The 20,717-nt window shown below is 35.7% G+C and overlaps 1 protein-coding gene and 1 long non-coding RNA gene across 4 annotated transcripts in view; one reads left to right on the forward strand and one right to left on the reverse strand.

The window, feature by feature from the left end:
• Positions 1–2,832, forward strand: part of LOC116847513 — a 7,650-nt gene extending 4,818 nt beyond the window's left edge. Inside the window, exon 4 of the long non-coding RNA XR_004378776.1 lies at positions 2,682–2,832. This is a non-coding gene — a long non-coding RNA (uncharacterized LOC116847513). The remainder of the gene's footprint in view (positions 1–2,681) is intronic.
• Positions 1–20,433, reverse strand: part of LOC116847511 — a 34,979-nt gene extending 14,546 nt beyond the window's left edge. For 2 of the 3 annotated variants that reach the window (XR_004378773.1, XM_032822602.1), the window contains exons 1-2: positions 10,516–20,433; positions 2,826–2,986 (exon numbers count right to left, since the gene is read on the reverse strand). Coding sequence is in view for 1 of the 3 variants with exons in the window: in XM_032822602.1 (XP_032678493.1) it covers positions 2,826–2,986; positions 10,516–11,458 (1,104 nt within the window). In the remaining 2 variants the exon portion in view is untranslated. The remainder of the gene's footprint in view (positions 1–2,825; positions 2,987–10,515) is intronic. The other variant, XR_004378774.1, reaches the window with a different exon arrangement.
• Positions 20,434–20,717: the final 284 nt, after the last annotated feature.

Here is a 20,717-nt window from a genome sequence, read left to right on the forward strand (position 1 = left end):
TTTTTTTTGTTATAGTTATGACGGCAACTTCCTAGTATTAATTTGAACTTCTTAATATTAGTTGGATAACGGTCTTGTTAGCTATAATACTATGAATAACATTCATATCATTTTATTAACGTCTTTAATTAATTCTTTTACTTGTAATGCGTTCGTTTTATAAACCTTATATCACTGAAGAGGGTTCATGATTGAGCCGAAACTGATTATTTATATTGAGTATTCATGTTCAATAAATATTGCTCTATTTCTTAACACAAGGAAGGTTTTACCCATATGGTACATAGCACTATTAATCCTGTGCTTAAACTCGAATTAGCCCTTTTTCCTATTATTTAATTGATATCATTGTTATTGAGTTCTTATTTTCTTTCTCTTAAATATTTTCAAGTTGAAAAATGTCAATCTTCCAATTTTAACTTCATTTTTTAGATTAACATTTGCATCAATAATCTATTTATGTTAAAAATAATGAAAGATATATTTTAAAGAGATAACTTTGAACTTTATAGTAATTTTTTAAATAATATACCTCAGACGACAACTGAGAGAAAAAATTTTTCTAATTTAACAAAATATCAGTATCCACAACAAATGGTTTGTTGGTATGACACAGCGCAGTGGCGTAGCCAGGGAAGGCTGAGGGGGCTGCAGCCTCCTCCTCGAAATTTATTTTCTGGGTTACGCTAAGTGTGAGAAAAATGATTTCAAATGACCTTTTTTTGCTTGTTAAAAATAAAAAGTACAACCCCGCCGAAACTTTTTTCTAGCTACGCCACTGACACAGCGAATAATTCCGAAGAACAAATTGAGAACAAATGATTTGTTACTTTCAATTTACTGTTTTAAACAACATTTCTGTAATGAAGACATAACTAATCTAATTTAACCTAAACAGACAAGAACAAATGTAATACATCTCTTAGGTAATGTATATTTGTTAATGATGAGAAATGATTTGCAACGATAACTGTCAATCTGTTTGATATGTTTTCTTAATCATCAATATCATCAAATATCAAACGTGCTTTTGTTCTGATAACCGATAACCGATATTCACAGTGCGATATCATTCGAATGCACTAAACACTGAATCAATGGCGTAGCCATGGTGGGGGGGCCTGAGGGGCTGCTGTCCCTCCCGAAATTAATTTTCTGGATTACACTAAGTGTGAGAAAAATTTTTTCGAATGATCTTTTTTTGCTCATCAAAAATAAAAAATACAGTTCCCCCCCGAAACTTTTTTCTGGCTACGCCACTGCACTGAATGTATTATAAATGTACATAATATACTGGAAATATCCGTATATATCTTGTAGTTTTCGTTTTTCATATATTCTCAAAATATACTAAACTAATTAGCTATGTTCCATTTAATTATGGAATATTATGAGTATATTCTCGGTAACATTTTCAATAACATCTGTATTTTTTATCAAAATAATTTAAATATTTTTATAACGAGGAAAAAGAGAGATGAACATAAAATTTCTTATCATTAATATGAATTGTACACCTTGTGTTTTTTCAAACCAATTTACTGTTCACTCTAATCATTATACTTTTTCTCTTTCTCTCTTCCCCCTTCATCTCTCTTCATTTATATGTATTTGTTATGCATATATTTTTATTAATAATAATAAAAAAAAATTATAATATTAAATTATAATTATAAATTTTATTATAATATTTAAGAGAGAATATTATTCGAATCAATTTTTAGTTTCAAATTATAAATAAACCGTATTCGCATATTTTAAACTCAAATTTTGTAAGCGCTGACATTAATAACAGTTTTTATATTAATCGTAGGAAGTCTGAGACTCCCAATCTATACTCAAAAACAGAAAAGTTTGAATACCTTTTTTTGACGCATTTCGAAACGTATCCGAAACATCTAATAAAAAATTCGTCTTCTGAACATTATCCAAGAATAAATTCTCCAATTAGAAATTGTATCGAAAAAGATGTTCAAATTGTTCTTTTTACTTTCAAGTATATATTTGTTTACGTGAAAATTCAAACACTTTTCTTTTAGTTTACTTCAGAATGGGGGAATTTGTTTTTTAGAAGATTAATTTTCATATTAGATATTAAACGTCTTTCAAAATGCATCGAAAAAGAAATATTCAAATTATTTCGCAAACGGATATTTGCTGAGGAATAAGTTAGTGCAGAAAGAAATAAATCATTGCACTGAATTTCACAACATTTCAAAAAATAACGGAGATCGCTGACATCAATTCTTGTACATTACATTTTAGTGTACATTTCTTGTACACTAATGTAGCAAATGTAGTAATCGAAAAGAACAAAACTAATGTAAAAAAAATGTATCTTAAACGATAGAATTATATTTGCAAATAGAATGACTTTCCCTTTGATCGACAATCGATTTTCTTTTGCTTCGTAGTTTCTGAACGCTCGATGAACACCCCATTATACGCGTAAACATGAATTGGGTGCAGAAATAGTCGACATACTATTTATAAAACAACGAAGAATTATAAATATAAATTGGAGAAGACGTGTATGTGTATAGACGTGATCCATATAACGCGATAACATATGTCGAAGAGATAGATAACGTAGAGTTTGAGTGCTGAAAAATTCTCTTCTTGTTTTACCACAAAACGTACATGATTTCAAAACATTCAAAAATATTTTTAAACACAAACAGGATATGGAGAAACATTGTAGGCAACGCATCACCGAGTGTAGGACTTTGCAAGTATCGTTTACGTCCTCTAGCAGTTTGATGGAAAGAACTGATGGATAAACAAAAACAAAAAAAACATATATACAATCGTATGATTTTACTCACGGTTTTGTAAAACATGCAGGATTGTCTGTCCTCATCCTCGGCTGAGGGACAGTCAATAAAACCGTCGCACAGGACATGATCGTCGATGCAATGATATCGACCCATTCTATCCGGGGTTGGACAAGCGAATCTCTCCATTCCATCTTCGGAGATAGGACATTCTATAAATAAGATCACAGAGGGATCATGCGTCAGTATATGAAAGAGTGAATGTCGTACTATGTCAACTATGTACACTTTAAATTTCTTCGAGTAATATTCCGCTTGAAAAGTAGAATGATAGTCGAGTCACTCGAATTTGAGTGACTATTCACTAACAGAATAAACTCTTCCACTTTGAATTGCCAACATTTTTATTCGAAATTAAATAGTGAATCTGATGTGCTCCGATCATTGAAACAAGTTCATTTTAGTCGGCTGCAACATACACTCATATAAATTAAGGGTAGATTCTGGTTTAGATAACCGAAAAATAGGAAATTTTTACGAAATTCTTTCCAAGAAATGAATAAAAATACCAATATAAAGTTTGTTATAATGTTTATCATTATCTTAAGTATAACCAAATTATTTTTTATTTAAAAATGATTGAAATTTGGTTTGCAAATTTTTCATGCTGAACACAGTGTCACTGGACGTCTCTATTTAGTAGACTCGTGTAACAATTTCAAAAAATAGGATTAGAGAATTGAAAAAACTATATTAAATTTGCAGCAGGATGAACCTTTGTATATCGAAAGTCAATATAATCAACGCAGACTATTATATTTCGAATAGGCGATGATTACATCTAGCGAAATAAAGAAGATGCTGGTCAAAGTTCAATTTTCAAATTACTTTAAATTACTTAAAAGCTTAAAATTACTTTAAATAATATTGATAAGGAAATTGTTACAAAAAATCTTTTAGATGGGAATGACAAGGGGCTTGTAAGCCTATTTCCCTCCAATAATAATAATAACATATGCAGAAAGTCGAAATTTAACAAAATAGCGGCACATAGAAGTTACAAATAATTTTTCCTCTCTATTTTTTATATAATCTTATACGAAAAATAATAATTTTTGAAATTTTCCAAAGGATTCAGGTTTATCTGCCAACGAATTTATTATTTTTATTATTTTCATTTTATTTTTATTATTTTTATTATAATTTAAATTGAAAATGTAGAGAGCCTATTAAAGCAAGCGTTAAAAATAAAACACAAATGTTTTTACTTCATAATTATAGAATAAATTTTTTACTGTATTTATGTGTACTTCTTCCTGACGCTTGCTGTAATAGATCCTCTACATTTTCAATTTAGATTGTACATCATAGCTTTTCTTATGTTTTTATTGAATTTATTATATACGGAAAAAAAAGATTTGCTAATATATGGATAACTAAAAATATTAACTACAGGAGTAAATTTTCTTACTTTCGTAGCAAAGTTATATAGTTGTAATAGCTAAAAGATTTGTTAATATATATATTAGCAAATATTTTAGCTATCACAACTAAATAACTTTGCTATGAAAGCAAGAAAATTTGCTCTTGTAGTTAATATTTTTAGTTGTCTATATATTAACAAATCTTTTTTTTCCGTGTAGTTTTTAAATTGTCTTGTCCCAGTTATTTTAAATTATTACATGAGCTGTAATGTTTTAGTTAGAAGTGACCAGCGATAGCGCGTAACATAAAAAACCTGGAAATTCCAATCTTTTAAAGTAATTCTTTTATACTTAAAACAAATATAATTATACTTAAAACAATAATAAATAGTATAATTAAAAGCCTATATTGATATCTATATATTTGAAAAAAAATCGTAAAAATCTTCTATTTTTCAGCTATCTAAACTAGGACCTCCTTTTGATCTCTGCTGTGATTAGATTTACACATTCACTCTTATGAGTGGCAACTTTCTCATTATCGCTTTGAGTGTTTGAATTTTTGAACTTTTGAGTTTTTCACTCAATCCAAGTGAAATTTCACTCAAATAAATCTGGAATAGAACGCACGAGTATGTTATTTGATTACTTCTAAGAATCAGCTTCGAAGCAGCTTTTATATTTAAAAATTGAAAATTGAAGAAATTCATAAAAATTTATAAAATATTTATAGAATTTTTTTTACGTTTTTTTGCGCTCCACACTTCCGTAGCCTGATACAAGTTTTATCAAAATGCATACTGGTCTCGTTGTTATTTGAAATATTAATTCAGATATGCAAGCCTCAGAAAGAGAGAGAGAGAGAGATTTGTCATTCTGTAATCGCGCATAACGATTAAATTAATTAAATTAATGCATATTCAAACGAAGCATTAAAACCGGCGGAGAACTGTGCGATATTATATAGTGGTAAATGCGCATCTCACAGTGGTTGCGTAGGTCCATCAGTAAATGCGTTGCAACATTTAAACGTGGCAAGTTGATTCTCTGTATTATTCATCGAATATAAATGTAAAGGCGTGTCTTGCGTACCTCCCTTTTCACCTTCCTTCCTCCCTCCTCCTCTCTCTTTCTCTCCCTCTCTCTCTTTCTCTCTCAAAAGCCCGGCTTGCTCGGTGTTAAATGCGGTTACCAGATTCTCCGTGCGTACTTGCACAAGTAACGAAGATCTCTTATTCAATGCTTACGTAGGACGAGACCCCGAGTGGTAAATCTAATGACAAACGCGCGCGTGAGATGAAAGTATAGGTCGATGTATATAAATTTCGTCGTTAAGCTAATAATAAATTGCATTTACATTACGTTGATAATAAAGTGTAATGTTTTTCGTGCACGGCGGCCGTGTTGGAACGAAACGCCTCGCGGAATGCACTCCGTTTTACATTTTGTTTGCGTTATTTATGATAAAATGTAACGTTCTTGATAAATGTAACATTTCTCGTACACAGCGGCCAAGCTGAAACGAAACGCTTCGTAGCATGCTTCGCTTTACATTTCGTTCGTATACTTTCGAGGCAAGTGGCATTTACGGCATTTTGAGAGGATTTTCGACGGGAAGCTTCCACTCGCGTTTAGATTTCTCAATGGTATCCGCAGCACCGAAGGGTGTTTACCGGGACCGTGTTCCCCGTCATCCTCTTGTCACAGATTCACCGTCAGCTTCGTTCTCTCGGATCAATAAATTTGGAAGGGTCGGCGGACACGCTCGTGCGACCACCGTGTCGTCGCTTTTTCTTCGCTTTTTCAGATGCACTTCGCGATGCGACTCTTCTAGCCCTTTTCGCATTCGGAGCTTTTTATTTGTGTAACCGATATTGCGTATTTGTATCGTGATGCGTTCGTTCGATTCGCGGGTTTTAATTGAAAAACAATAACCTTTCCAACACATTTTTCCATGAATTTTTACGAATCACCGATATCGAGTTGAGTGGTTGATATTTTTTTTAAATATCCCGATAAAACTCCCGTTTTCGGAGATAAACGGCTGTAACATTATATTACTACGTAATATAATGTATAGTATTCGATGTATGCAAAAAATAAGCCAATTGAAAAGAGTCGTATTTGATCGAAATGTAAATTTTTTATCACGGTAGACATCAACAAGCCTGTGAAAGTCAACGCAGTTTGATCACTGGGAGTATAATTATTTTCAATCGCCTCATCAGGGATGCTTTAAATCTCCGCGTATAATGTTACATCTGTGAGACCTGAACAAATATTCAATCGCTTACCAACTGTCGTAAAGAATTTGGGAAAACTTCAAAATAGCGTAAATCTGTTTGTAGATTTTAATTTTATTTCGCTAATTCATGTAGCTGAGATTTTTCTATATCTCTGGAAAAAATGTGTCCGAAAATATTGATTTCCAATGAAGTTACGGTAGTTCAAAATTAATCGTATCTAACAGATCTACATTGTACTATGTGTTAAAAAAATATATATAATTGCAGAGTTTTTTAAGGATATTCTATTCTATTCGTTTTCAAGATGATTTTTGAGAATTAATATAAAAACTATTAAAGTTATAAAGCTGGAGTTTTGCAGAAATACATATATATTCATTTTTTAAAAACACTCGAAATTTTTATAAGTTATTTTATTAAAACTTATACAAGTTAGAGTTCGACACGCAAACAGTGTCACAAACTATACATTTAATCGTACGTATTAATTACAGTCGCCGTGAAATAAATGTATAAATACTTTTTGTAATCAGTATAAATGTAGTGTTATTACCGAAATCTTTAATGTATATATTTCAAAATAATTTTTTGCCCCGGCTTATTTAAATTGGAAAATGTGTTAGAAAATCTAACTTGAATCTGTCAACAGTTGCGATTTCGTTACACACGTTCATATTTTTACCTTTTAGAAATATGTCGGCGATAATTATATTCATACAGATTACAAAAAGTATTTATATATTTATTTTAAATGACTAGAACGGCTGCAATCAATATAGTATAGTTGAACGTATAGTTCATGACACTGCTTACGTATCGATCTCTAACTTATATAATTTTTAACAAAATGATATATAAAAATTTGATGTGTTAGTTTAAACATGAACAAATATGCGTGCAAAATCCCTGTTCTATAACTTTTGTAGTTTTTCTTATTTAAGTCCAAAAATCAACTTGAAAATGGATATTTAGAGTAGAATATTTCCTTAAAGAGCCAATATAAGCTCTAAAAGAAAGCATATTTTTAGAAATTAATTTTATGAAAATAGATCAACCGAATATTTTGAAACATTGTATATTAATTAAGTAACTATTAAACTTTATATAACTACTTTTGTTATTTAGTAAAACCTATAAATAAATATGCAACATGTGGTCAAACACACGACTGCAAAAAATATCTGCAATGCACAACTGTAATAAATATAATAAATAATAATTGTATTGCATATAAGTATGCAATTGGCAGGAAAGATAGCCTGTTCTACCTGTTCTAGTGACCTGAGATCAAAAATCAAAAAGTTTCTTAAATAATTTGCTTAGAAAATGAACCTAAATTTCAAGCTGTGGAACAAAAATTGCAGAAATAATAACTGTTTAAAAATTAATTAATTTGAATTAATTAAAAAAAGTATTATTTAATGTTTTTCTAAATTTTTTAGATTCATCATCCAAACTATAAGCATATTATTTAAAAGACCTTTTGGTTTTTTATTTTTCAGATCACTAGAACGGCCATGTATTCGGCCACACATGCTGCATATTTATTTATGGGTTTTTCTAAATAACAAGAATAATAATATAAAGTTTAATAGTTACTTAATTATTATATAATGTTTTAAAACATTCGATTGATCCATTCTTGTAAAATTAATACCCTAAAATACGCTTTTTCCAGAACGTTACATTAATCTAGTCTCTTACTATACCAAATGTTATCGTTCCAAATTTTGGAATTTATTACGATATTAGTCTCAATATTATATCTCTTTCTCAATTTTTTTGTAAATTACAATGTTGTGAATAATATTGCTTCAGCCAGTAATAAATTTCTTATTTTTGAAGTCAAGAAGTCTCTTTACCATTACGAAATTTCCTTATGTTTAAAATATCAGAATTGAATGCTTATTAAATACAAGTCTCGATTTTGTAGGACCACAAAAATAAACTTTTTTCTTTCGAAATTATTCATTCTCTCATAAAGAAATTGCGTGAAAAACCAAACGATGCTATTTCTCTGTTCCTCCATCTCTAACAAAGTTGAAACTTGTCCAATGTTGAAAAGTATCGTCGTTATCGGACGCTATTCGTTATATTGTTATCGAAGTATCGTGTACAGTTAGTGACAAAAAGATTGCATCAAATGTTTTCAATTAAAGCACTTATATGTTTTTATTTTAATTGAATATCCCGCACTTTTACTTAAGTTGATAACAGTCATATCACGAGATAGATAGAAATTTGTTCGTCCCCATCAAAGAGACATAGTATAGTGTAATTTTTGCGTTCTAAGTATTGGTATTTTACAAGATCGAAGAATTATTATCTGTATATACCAACCGTTCAACAATTCGCTTAAACTACCTTGAATCCAACCAAAAATGATTAATCGAAACGATATTGTTTCGACGCAGCTAATGTCAAAAGTTATTGATTCAAAATTTGCGTCAATATTTTGGCATTTTGTAACAACGAAAAGTTGGAAAGTTTAATGGGAGTTTGATTTATCTTTTCAACCTTTTTAACTTATATCTTATTTTATGTAGGGGAGACTAGGACTGAAAGTCACACGGTCGATTGTCACAAAGCTTTTATCTCACTTAATAAATAGAAGGGAATATTCTCCTCTATAGTGTAGGTTGCTTGTAACACTGTAGTTAGTTAGTACGAAATGGTTTATAGCCAAAGCATCGCATGTAGTATTTATAAGTATTTTTTTTTAAATCAAATGCGAGTAAATTTTTTCTGGTCCCTATTTTTAATGTTTTGTTTGTTTTAAGACTGCTAGTCGTAATTTCTCTGTATCTGTAAGAAATATTATACTTTTCGCTAATCGTTTCTATATGCAGTTAATAATTATGGCAACATTATGTATAAGTATAATCTCGTTCAATCTACATGAACGTTTGGGGTGAATGAGTCACACGCAGTGAGTTTGATTTTCACCCATTGCCAGACCTTGCAAATGGTAGAATTTGTACGGCGCATTTAAATTTCCGAGATATACCTTCTCCGAAAATAACTTTGAATGGTTTCTATTGATATAACTGTATGTGTATATATATACAGTTTTCAATCAATATATATTCATGATTATATATCGATACATGGTTGTATATAATTAATTTTGCTATAACATTAAGAACACTGTTATGACAAGAATTATTTGTCGTGTTTTCTCCATATAGAAGACATGTAACAATTGATTCAGGGTATGAGGTTGGATGTCACATTTTTCCGATCTTGCTTATGACTGTATAATTTCTTTGTGCATAAATATAAACACGGCTCATATTTTTTTTTGTACCTAAAAAATTGTAGCTATATTACAATGTATTCAACATTCTGAAATATTACATACACCGTCTTATTTTTATCATTAAGTAAAAAGTGTGATAACTATATCTTCCCTACATATGTTTGATATAATTTCATAGTCTTAAGATTTCTCATTTCAAAATTATGTCATCATTATTTTTATGCCGTCTCGATACTCGACCTTTGTAAATATACACCAGATTTGTAAAGCACTATCATCTGATTCTTTATATATGCAACTTCTTTTTGCTCGGAAATGCCAAAATTCCAACACGAATTCCGAATCGATAAGTTTCGATAACATTGAAATGACATCGTTTCGACGAATTATTTTTGCCTGAGTAAGATAGTCTCATTGCATAGTATTGTTTTTCCTTTTCAATAAATTTCACAATGCATCTATATCCAATTAAAGTCCGTAGAAATTGTTTTTCAGTAATATTTAGAAGAGAAATAAATTGTTCTGATTATATACAAAATACGTTTTCCTACTTAATACTGCGTGAAAGCATTCTAAAGTTTATCGAATAAAAATGTCGCGATCTTTCTGTCACTGAGCAAATTCACAGACATTTTGCCACTCGAAAGCGAACAAACGTCGAAACGGAGTCTCGGAAGCTCATAGCTGCTCGATTCGTTTGATTTTTTACGGAGAATGATCAGCCAGCCTCTTGACATTGCACATCCTGAAGGTATCAGTTAAAAGAAAATCACTACAAGACAAGAACGACATGATAAATAGCGAACGCTTACCGATTTGCGGTACGTCATACTGTATGCTTCCCCTGATGGATCTCATCATGAACTGCGAGGCGATGCTGGCGCCGGCTGAGGCCACCGAAGACGTCGCAGACGATTGAGCCTGTTGTTCCGGGGATTCGGCCTGCGTATCGGCCGAGCGCCGTCCTACTGAGATTTGATTCCGTTTGCCGGGTAACTTGTTGGCCTCGTAGACAAGTGCCCTCGGGACGAAGCCGCCGTTTGGTAGCTCATGGGATATGCCTTCAGCGCGCGCGAGATCAGTCTTCGTACTCGTCGCAGTGTTAAATCTCTGCTCATAGAGATCGTCATGGTAGTTCGATTGTCTGGATGGGTCCTGAAGAATCGTCGTAGCTGCTGCCGCCGCCGTGTTCTTCTTGCCGTCGCATACCAATATCGGTAGACTGAGCGTGCCTTTCGTGGGATGTCTGCAGCCCAGCAGGCGCTTCTTGGCGCGTTGATGCTGCGGCCGGCCACCATGGAGGTGCGGATTGCTGTCGTCGTGAAGGACAGGCTCCACGGCGACCGCGTGCGCGGACGTCTGCGACGTCATGTAATCGGAGTAGAGGACGTTCAGGACGGCGGGTGACAAGGCGAAGAACACCGACTGGAGTTCGCGCGGCTCTTTCACCATGTCGTCGATCAGTATGCCCGCCGGAGACCACGAAGATATCCGCGGTTCGTCGTTGAAGACCAGCCAATTCGACAGGTCGTCCCGGTGGGAGCCTTCGGAAGGATATATCCTGAACTGCAACAGGTTGCTACCTATCGAGTTCGGCTCGCTCTTCTTTCTAATGCTATTACTTCCATGACGGTAGTCCAGTCCCTGTGTGCCCTGCACTATGATAGTTTGTCGATTGCCTACCGCCAGATCCAGCCCCTGTCCCACGTAAGTGAGAAGCCAGAACATGCAGACCGCCATGTTTTTTTTTCGCATTTCACAATTGCTCTCCTCTGTTTTTCTCTTTCCCTTTTGCTTTTTTCCCTCTTTTTTTTCCTTTCTCTCTCTATCTCTATTTCTCCCCCTTTCTTTTCCTCTACCTTCACCCTTTCCAGCCTTTTCCCTCTCTCTTTTTCTATCTAAGATTTTTCTCTCTCTCTCTTTCTCTCTAAGTTTTTTCTCTCTCTCTTGTTATTTATGTATATATATGTAAATATCTACGTATATATATTTTTTTCTCTCGTTTTCGCTTCTCTATTACCATCAACGCTACCACCACCACCACCACCGCTTTTGTCGTATTCAATTATACGGCTGGGTGTGGTATTATAATTGACCTACATGAACAGCAACGATGCTTTTTTTGTTTTCTTGTACACACACGCTTTAGCTGCTTACTACTCACTGCCAGTCTAAAGGCACGTTTGTAGCGATTCGGGGTTAGGCCGACTTTTCGTTTGAACGCGCGGTACACTGGGAAGCTGAGGATAGAGTGTGTCTACGTCTGTGTACGTGTATATGTGTGTGTGTGTATATTTCTATACATGTGTGTGCCTACCTGCGTGTTATGTGTGTACGTGTGCGGCTGAGTACGCAGGTGGGCAGGAGGTACGGGGGCGGTCGATTGATACCGTGAGGGCGAAGAAGGGGAGGCGGGAGGATAAGCTTGATAAAAAATCACGAGCGACGGCGTAATATAATTTCGACACAGTGGCTATTATTGCATAGAAAACGCAAAAATGTGCTACGCGTGTAACTGTATCGACCGTGATTTCCTAGCATGTCCTCACTGGGAGCAAGGATCTGTATCGTAGGACTCCGAAAGAACAGATCCCCCTCTTCCTCCTTCTTCCTTTCTTTTTTTCGTTTTACCCTCTCCCCTTCTCTTTCTATCTTTATCGAGAACAAATTCGAGTGCACGGTGTATCATTCACATTTGACACTCGATTGCGTTATGCTCGCTCCTGTAAATCGATACGCTTCACTTTTGGTAGTCCGTGATAGTAGCCGCGACCTTGGCTTATTCTCTTCGTGATAAAGCGCACATGTCTCCTGTACCGACCGTCCTGAAATCAGGTCGTTAGTAAAGAATAACGTGCGACATCCTATCAAGTGCCAGGAACACAAAAAGATTTTGGTAGTTTTGGTTTTTTATCGCTTTTTTAAATTTCTTTTTTTACTTTTTTTTCTCAGGACATATATTCAACAGAGTGCTGGCGACGTGTGGAGGTAATCGGAGGTGCTCATCGTGCGTGCCATAGATGCGTAAAGGTGCTTGAGAGTGTGGACAACATTTAAACCAATCGATGCCACCCGATGTTAAACCGCTCGCGATCGCTCGTATGTGCCAATAAAGCTACCATCTCTACGGAGAGCGAACTCCCTCGACGTTGTTTCCTTATCCGCTTACCTTTCCCTTCTCGCCTTTCTCTCTTTCTCCCTTTCGCTCACTTTCGCTCTCTCCCTCTCACACACGCACAGACACACTTTTTTTCCGCAAGCCCGTCCGTTCGTTCGTTACCTTTCTTCCTTTCTGTCTTACGCCACCTCCCGTTTTGTATTTTTTTTTTTCTTCCTCGCCTATCAAACGTTCCGGGCGTTGATTTTTCCTCAGAACGGAAATGAGAAGCTACGGCGACGCCAGCCAGATGTCGATCGCGATGATAACGATCACACGAGCGTCGCGACACGCGGTGTGCTCGCTTATAAATAACTGCGCCTACCCGAGGCGGCTCCAACTGAGCTGCGATCGTGCGCGAAATATCGGTGAGATTAGCCGCGGACGTGACTTCGCGAAGTTTCATTTTCGCGGAGCGTGCCGCTCCGGAACGAATCTATCCCTCCCCTCTCTCAGCCAAGGACTATCGAGCCGGAAATTTGTAGCGGTTTTCGGCGATCTTCTTTTTTTTAACTCAAGTATCCACGTTTGAAAATTCCATGTTCTACATTCGCGTATATTCGGATTTAATACGGTTTGAACACGCTTTTTCCACGCCTTTTTTGGGGGAATTTAGAACACAATCAGCGTTCAATAGAAAAATACATTTTTTTTATAAATATCAAAAGATAAGTTATCTTCAAAATATTAGAATTTGTAAAATTCTCTAAGATACAATTTTAAATAATTAAAAAAAATAAGTTATCTCTCTCATTGGATATCAGTTGCGTATTGAACATTAAAAAAGATAATTATACAGAATAAGACCGACCTTATTGATTCCAATGACCTTGAAGCATGTTGGAAAGTGAAGGTTACTGAATGTTCTTGACACAAAATAAAAATTTGCTCGTTGTTTATTAAAAAGTTATTAAACATTATTTGCAAATTATTGAAGACTATGACATTAACAGTATATGTCAAGGTCAAGATTATCCTAGAGAGTAAAAAAAAATAAAATCCTAAAATATTACAGTTACAGCTATTTATTTGTTATTGTTGTTTTCAGATATTGGACATTATCATACATTATTACCAAGATCGATACATCCTTATTATAATAAGAAAGTCAATTATAATAAAAACATAATAAATAAGACAAGTTTTTAACAAGTTTTTCGTTATAAATTGAATTGCAACTTATTTTTACGAAGATAAGATACCGTTTAAACAAAAAAAATTTAATAAGTTAATAAATAAAAATAACAAGTAATTCAAAAAGAAATAAACGAAAGTAACAAATAATTTCAGAAAATTATTGTTAAATAATTATTGTTAAATATTTATTTGTTGCTATTGTCTTCAGATATTTGATATATTATCGTGACATAATATTGAAGAAATCCAGAATCCAATCAAACATCAATTAAACAAAAATTCAGCTAAATATGCTAAATAGTGTCTATCCCATAGTGTTCTTTTCGCGTTTAATAACAAGAAATATTTATGTTTCACACCAGATATATTATGTATTACACTTCTTATAGAATTGAAAATATATTTTGTAATTGATTGCCACATGAATGTAGCTTGTATTTGACAAATACTTAAATAAGATTTCCAACAATCCGACCATTGTTCCTGGTTTTATCCACTTTTTTATAACATCTAGTACTATGTCAGTAAAGTTATTATGTTCACAGATTCAATAAATTATCGATTCATTGATCTTCCAATTCCGCCAAATATCCAATGTCTTTGGCAATAATAGTCCCTTGTTATATTTCCTCTTATCTATCTTAATTTCGTAAATTTCAACCATTTTTTGTCTCCCCAATCATCTCCGAATTTGACTCTAATTATGAAACATATAGTAACCAAACTGATATAGAAATAACAAAAAAAAACATGTAATGAAGTATTATTACGTTATTTAATCAAACAGAAAAAACCAAACAAATTAATAGGAATTAACACAATGAGTATTTGGAACTGTTTGGAATATCTTTCTCCTTTCGTATTTTTATATAAATAAATCATATAACATTCGATATGTTTTTGCTCAAGAAATTGAAATGCTTTTGCTTCATTGAAATGATGAATCTATCTTATACTAAAATTGAAACATTGAAAATTGGAATAAATCTCTACACACGATATATCTATCATTCAAGATATATCTGTTCTAAACAAAAACAAATAAATATAAGAAAGTAATGTATTTAGAAAATACAGTAAAAATAATGCAGCGAGGAAATGTTGATGTGCATGTCTAACTGTGTGGGTATATATATAACGCCTTAAATCGATATATCATTTATAAATTTAAACAACTTTGTGAGAACCATAATTACTAAAAGCACTTAATTTTCATATTTTTGTCCAATTATTTTTTCATATTTTTGTTCAATTGTTCATTAAGACAGTTGCGAGCATACTGAACATTAGAACATCGGAAAACTAATGTAAAACTGTAATAATTGACATTCATTGACATTTAGGACAAAACTTCGTAGAATTCTCTATACTCTATTAAATGATCTTGGCTCATATTAATAGTCGTTACTTGAAACTTGTAATTCATGTGAAACACTCAGATTTGAATTTAGAATTCAATCTTAAGTTTATAATCGAATCATATATTGTACTGTTGTAAAATTCATGAATCTGATTGGTATATATACTCTTAAGAGCTTTGGCTACGGTAGAATTTTCAAAAAAGCGAAAATTTTTTTTGTTTAGACGGTATCTTATCGTCGTAAAAATAAGTTGCAATTCGATTTATAACGAAACAAAATTTTTTAACAAAGTTAGAACGAACACCGTAAGGTACGATACAGCGCCACCAAGCATATCATGGCGCGAATTGAGTAAAGATGAACTGCTTACTCGTTGTTTAGGGTGTTACACCCAAAATAGCAACGAAAATTTCAATTCAATTGTGGAATTATGGAAAATTTTAATTCAATGGAGCCTGACACCGAAGAACAGTTCGAGCAGCAAAAAGACTTTGGATATAGCTACCGATTTAGCTGTATGCGCCTTCAACGATGATCTAAACAACATCATAGAAGCTATGAAAGTTTTGGGCATCACAATAAGCCCTAATTGTTGTAATTTCTGCGTTGAGGTCGATCAACTGCGCGTAGCGCAGGCCGAGCGCTCGCTGTCGGACGCGGCGAAGGATGAGCTCGAGATTTTACATCTGTTATAAACAGATTATAAGTCTTTATAACAGATGTAAAGCAGCTCGAGCTTAAGATTTTTAAGAAAAGAAGAACAGGAAAAAATTTTGCCACAAAGGAGCAGTTTTATGGTGTTGGTATTGCGGAGTAATGGTAAAAAAATTTTAAAGTCACAATTTTAAGTTTTAACAGCACTTAAAACTTTAAACGTGTTTTATTTAAAACAACGTTTTTCAAGTTGGCCTGACACATAACTTCAATAATTTTTATTCGAATAACTTTACATTAGCAGCAACTTGTTAGATACCGCAGAGAATTACGTAGGGGTTTTTCGATATATAAAAAACTTTTTATTTTATGAACAGTTTTCACGATATTTTTTAGCAAAAAATACAACTATGACTTTAAATGCCTACCATTTCTGAAAAAATCAATATTTTCAAAACCCCCACGTATTTCTCTAGGCATTTTAATGTAAATTAAAAAGAAATTTTAATTTTTGTTCTAAGTCAATACATGTGGGCGCTAAATGTCAGGCCCCGGAGCACCTCCAAATCGTATTAGGTTTCGTCAACGATAGCGCTGCCATTTTAAATCGAAAAAATACAGAAGAATTTAAGTACAAAAAAATTAGTTTAAGATATGTCGTAAATAATACTTCAATTTGATTTTATATTAAATTATTTTTTATACTGAAAAAAATTAAATTTACTGATATTTTTAGGCCCGCTACTGTGGCCATACTCCTTAAATTCAGATCAAGAGTATATACCAATCATATTCACGAATTTTATAACAGATGAGACAGAATTTATAACAGAAAGCAATTTTCTCTGCTGAACGCAACCATTATATTTAGAATTACGAGTCAACTAAAAAACTCTAAATTCAAATCTGAATATCTCACTTGAAACAAGTTTCAAGTAACGACTATTAGTACAAATCCAAGAAGTTTCTCGTAATCATCATAAATTCTTAAAAACTGACTTAATTACATTCCAAATTACAATCCTTACTATTTTACTATATACGACTGTTAGACTACGACTGTATGTGCCAAAATAGATCAATTGTCACAAATATCAAAAAAAATATAAAGAAAGGAGACGAAATGAAGCAATCTGAGACACATCTGAGAAATATATCTAAATGCTTTGCTTTACATAGAGATCGTAAGCTCATATATTAACTTTTCAATAGACGTGTGTGTTTTTATCATATTTTAAGCGTCTAATTTATCACTGTAGATGTAAATTCTGTCAAGATGTATATGTTTTCTAAAAAAATACGTATAACATAAACAATAAATTACGTATATTACACAAAACGATAAATTTTTCATTAATGATATAATAGTCTTCAAATTACGTGTATAAACCACGTGCCTGACGTAATATGAACCAATAATATCCAATATTCAAATGAACGCATATTGAAAATGAAGAACGAGAAACCTTTAATATTGTATGAAGAATTATACTTTTGTGCACTGATATTAACTAATTTATTCTTCAGACTTTTGTTAGTAGCTTTTCAAAATTTCTTAAAGGTTATTTAGGTTATATAATATCTCTCTCTTGACAGCATATTGCAAGGTCATTGAAATTGAGTGAGGTCGTGCATGCCCCTATTTTACTTTTTATAAATAAAGTGTTCAAATCATGTTAAGATCAAGCATACAACTCTCATTTCCTGAGGTTTCATTCAGTTAATCGGAACCTATGAAACGAGTTCGAACGCGAGCAGCCGAGCAATGCGAAATTTCTACGAGCGCGGCAAGTGTTTGCAATCGCATAATGGCCGCGCTCAATTACCGAGACTCAATATTGGATGTAACATACTGACCCGCGTCTATGATTTTGTTTGTAGCGATTATTCAAATGTTATTCGATACAATTGAATACAATTGAAAAATCGTCATCGTCGCGCGATTTCACATCGGATAACAGATTGCGCGATGGTCGATTGTTTCAAAGGACGATGAAACGAAGAACAAAATAATTTCGTTTCGATACTTGAGTCTCGGCTTGCAAGGATCCGCTCTGTGCGATCTCCCGAGAACGTCTCCGCCACGTGTCCTCGAGACCATTCGACCTCTTGTCGTCGACATAATTCGCGCGAACGGAACTAACAACGGACACGTCGTGCACGACGATCTCCTGAATACCGGCCCTGATGACTCGGTCGAACGACGAACGGGGTGACATAATGTGGATAGAGTGTGGTATGTAGGTCGGTCGTATCAACAGGTGCCCCGAAAAACGTTGAAAAAGCAAGGCTTGCTGCCGTGACAGGAGCGGTGCGCGTAGTCGAAGTGCGAAAACGCGAAAAGGCGGTACACGAGCGAGTATATTGCGACAGAGAGTACACAGGGGTCAGAACAAAGGCAGAGAAGAAGGTACATCGATATATGCATTTACATATATAATAGTGAGGATGTCACGAAGGCGAGAGACGCCTGGAGTACAGACAGAGATATGCGAGGAGGTTCATCGATAGAGGAGGTGCAGTGTAGTTAGTTACGCGGGGCATTACGTGAAAATACTTGCTTCTTGATTTCTCGCCGTCGCGTCAGCCGTGCCTTTTTCCTCCGAGCTTTCCTCCAATCTCCCGTCTCGACCTCTCCCTCGACCCTCAGCGTCGCGTCGTTCCGTGATGACGATCTTCGACTTTACTTCTCTTTTCCTCTCTATCTTTCCCTCTCCCTCTCTTTCTCTCTCACAACGCACACATGTATACACTTTCTTTTACTTTATCAATTTCTCTTCGTCCTTCCCTCTTTCTCTCTCAGGCTTCCTTATTTCTCTTTCCCTTTACTTCAACTCGTGGCTTCGTTTTAATTTTTCTTCTTTCGTCCTTTCTGTCGTTTCTCTGTCTCTCAGTCAGTCTTTTTTCTCTCTGTCTCCCTCTCTCTCTCTCTCCGTCGCGTGTGTGATCCCACGGTACCGTGATATATACACCGATGATCTCTTCACATGCACCCCTTCACACAACTTTTCTTGTTTCACGCGTATTGTAGAGTAGGAAGTAGTGACGAGTGATATCCTTCGCTCTCTCACGCGCTGCCGCAGTCGCGCTTCTTTTTTATTACTGCTCCACCCTTTACAGACGCCGTTTCTCGCCGATGTTACTGCTGGTGCTGCTGCTGCTGCTGCTCCACCGGCGATGTTCCCCGTCGCGCATCACTCCGCCGTTCTCTCAAAAGACGACGCGCGTCACGGAGAAGAGATTGCGCTTGCAGCACCCGACGCAGCACCCCGTGCAATCATGCCATGTACGAGGAGGTCGTCCGGTCAGACACGACGGGGCGCGATTCATTCACTGACATTTTCGTCGCTCACCACGCTCCGCTTCCGTATGGCCGTTCATATGGGCGTGATACCGGAGAGAGAGAGAAAGAGAGAGAGAGAGAGAGAGAAAGAGAGAGAAAAAGCGAGAGAGAGAGAGAACGCGCGCCCGCGCGCGCGCCGTAGGTGTAGGTAGGTAGATGCGTGCGTACGTGCGTGCCTGTATATGTGTCTGTATGTGCGTATGTGTGTATAGTGTGTAGTGTGTGTTGTGTGTGTATATGTGTGTAATGCTTGTGCGTGCGTCTGGAATTATACCGGGTACCGGGAACGCACGATCGGCCAGCCGTCAGTTGTGATGTTGAGGTTGAAGGATTCTTCCAGGTGCTTTAACGAATTGTTCTACCGCAGTTGCCACACACACTCGTTCCTCTGACTACCGCTTTCTCTATCTTTCTTCTTCTGTCTCGCTCTTTCTCTCTCTTCCCTCCCTCCCTCCCGCCCTCCCTCTCTCTCGCCCCCTCTCTCTCTTTCTCTTCTTCCAACTCCGTTTCTACGATGATGTCTGGTCTCCGACTATAATCGCGCAGCGTATTTCAAAGGTTAAAGGCTGTTTCCCGCGGTTGCCCGACTTCCCGTGCTGACGTCGCCGACGATCTCAACCGGCCGCGCCGGTGTTCCATTGAGCGACGAGAACTGTACTGAATCTCTCTTTCTCTCTCTCTCCCCTTCTCTCTCCCTCTGTCTCCTTCTCTTTCTGTCTGTCTCTATCTGTCTTGCTTTCTTTTTTCCTCTCTCTCACTCCTTCTACCACGATGCGTACTCTCCGACCTCGGCTCGTCGCGCGACAGCCCCTTCTTCGCGCTGCTGCACCCTCGCGAACGTCTCGCGTCGTCGACGCGCTCACACTAAGAGATTCAGCCGCTCACAACACCGTTTTGCCTCTTGCACGGCAGGAATTTCGACGGTAAGCGACGACGGAATCGTGGTAAGAGGAGGTGTTGCGGCCGTGGAGGTTGCTTTGTTGGTCGAAGGTCGAGGGATGGAGGATCGAAGGGTTGGGACGGTGGGTTACTTCGGTGAGTGAGCTGCCTGGCGCCCTCACCAGAACTAACTCCCACGCTGCGCGGCAAGGGCTGCCGCTTTGATACAACGCGCATTCTCCCGGTGCTACCCCTCTCTCTGACGAGGGCGAGAGCGAGGGAGCTTTCACCCTCCCGTACGGCGCTTCGTCTCATCCCGCCTCGCCACTTCGCCTGGCCGACGCACCTATGAACGGAGTAAAGCTGCCGTGAGCCCTATGCAGTCTGTAACACATACATACACATACATGCGTACTCTCTCTCTCTCTCTCTCTCTCTCTCTCTCTCTCTCTCTCTCTCTCTCTCTCTCTCTCTCTCTCTCTC

This window comes from Odontomachus brunneus, unplaced genomic scaffold (assembly GCF_010583005.1).
Source record: "Odontomachus brunneus isolate Ranch 3 - 2012 unplaced genomic scaffold, Obru_v1 Obru_scaffold_079, whole genome shotgun sequence".
Lineage (NCBI taxonomy): Eukaryota > Metazoa > Arthropoda > Insecta > Hymenoptera > Formicidae > Odontomachus > Odontomachus brunneus.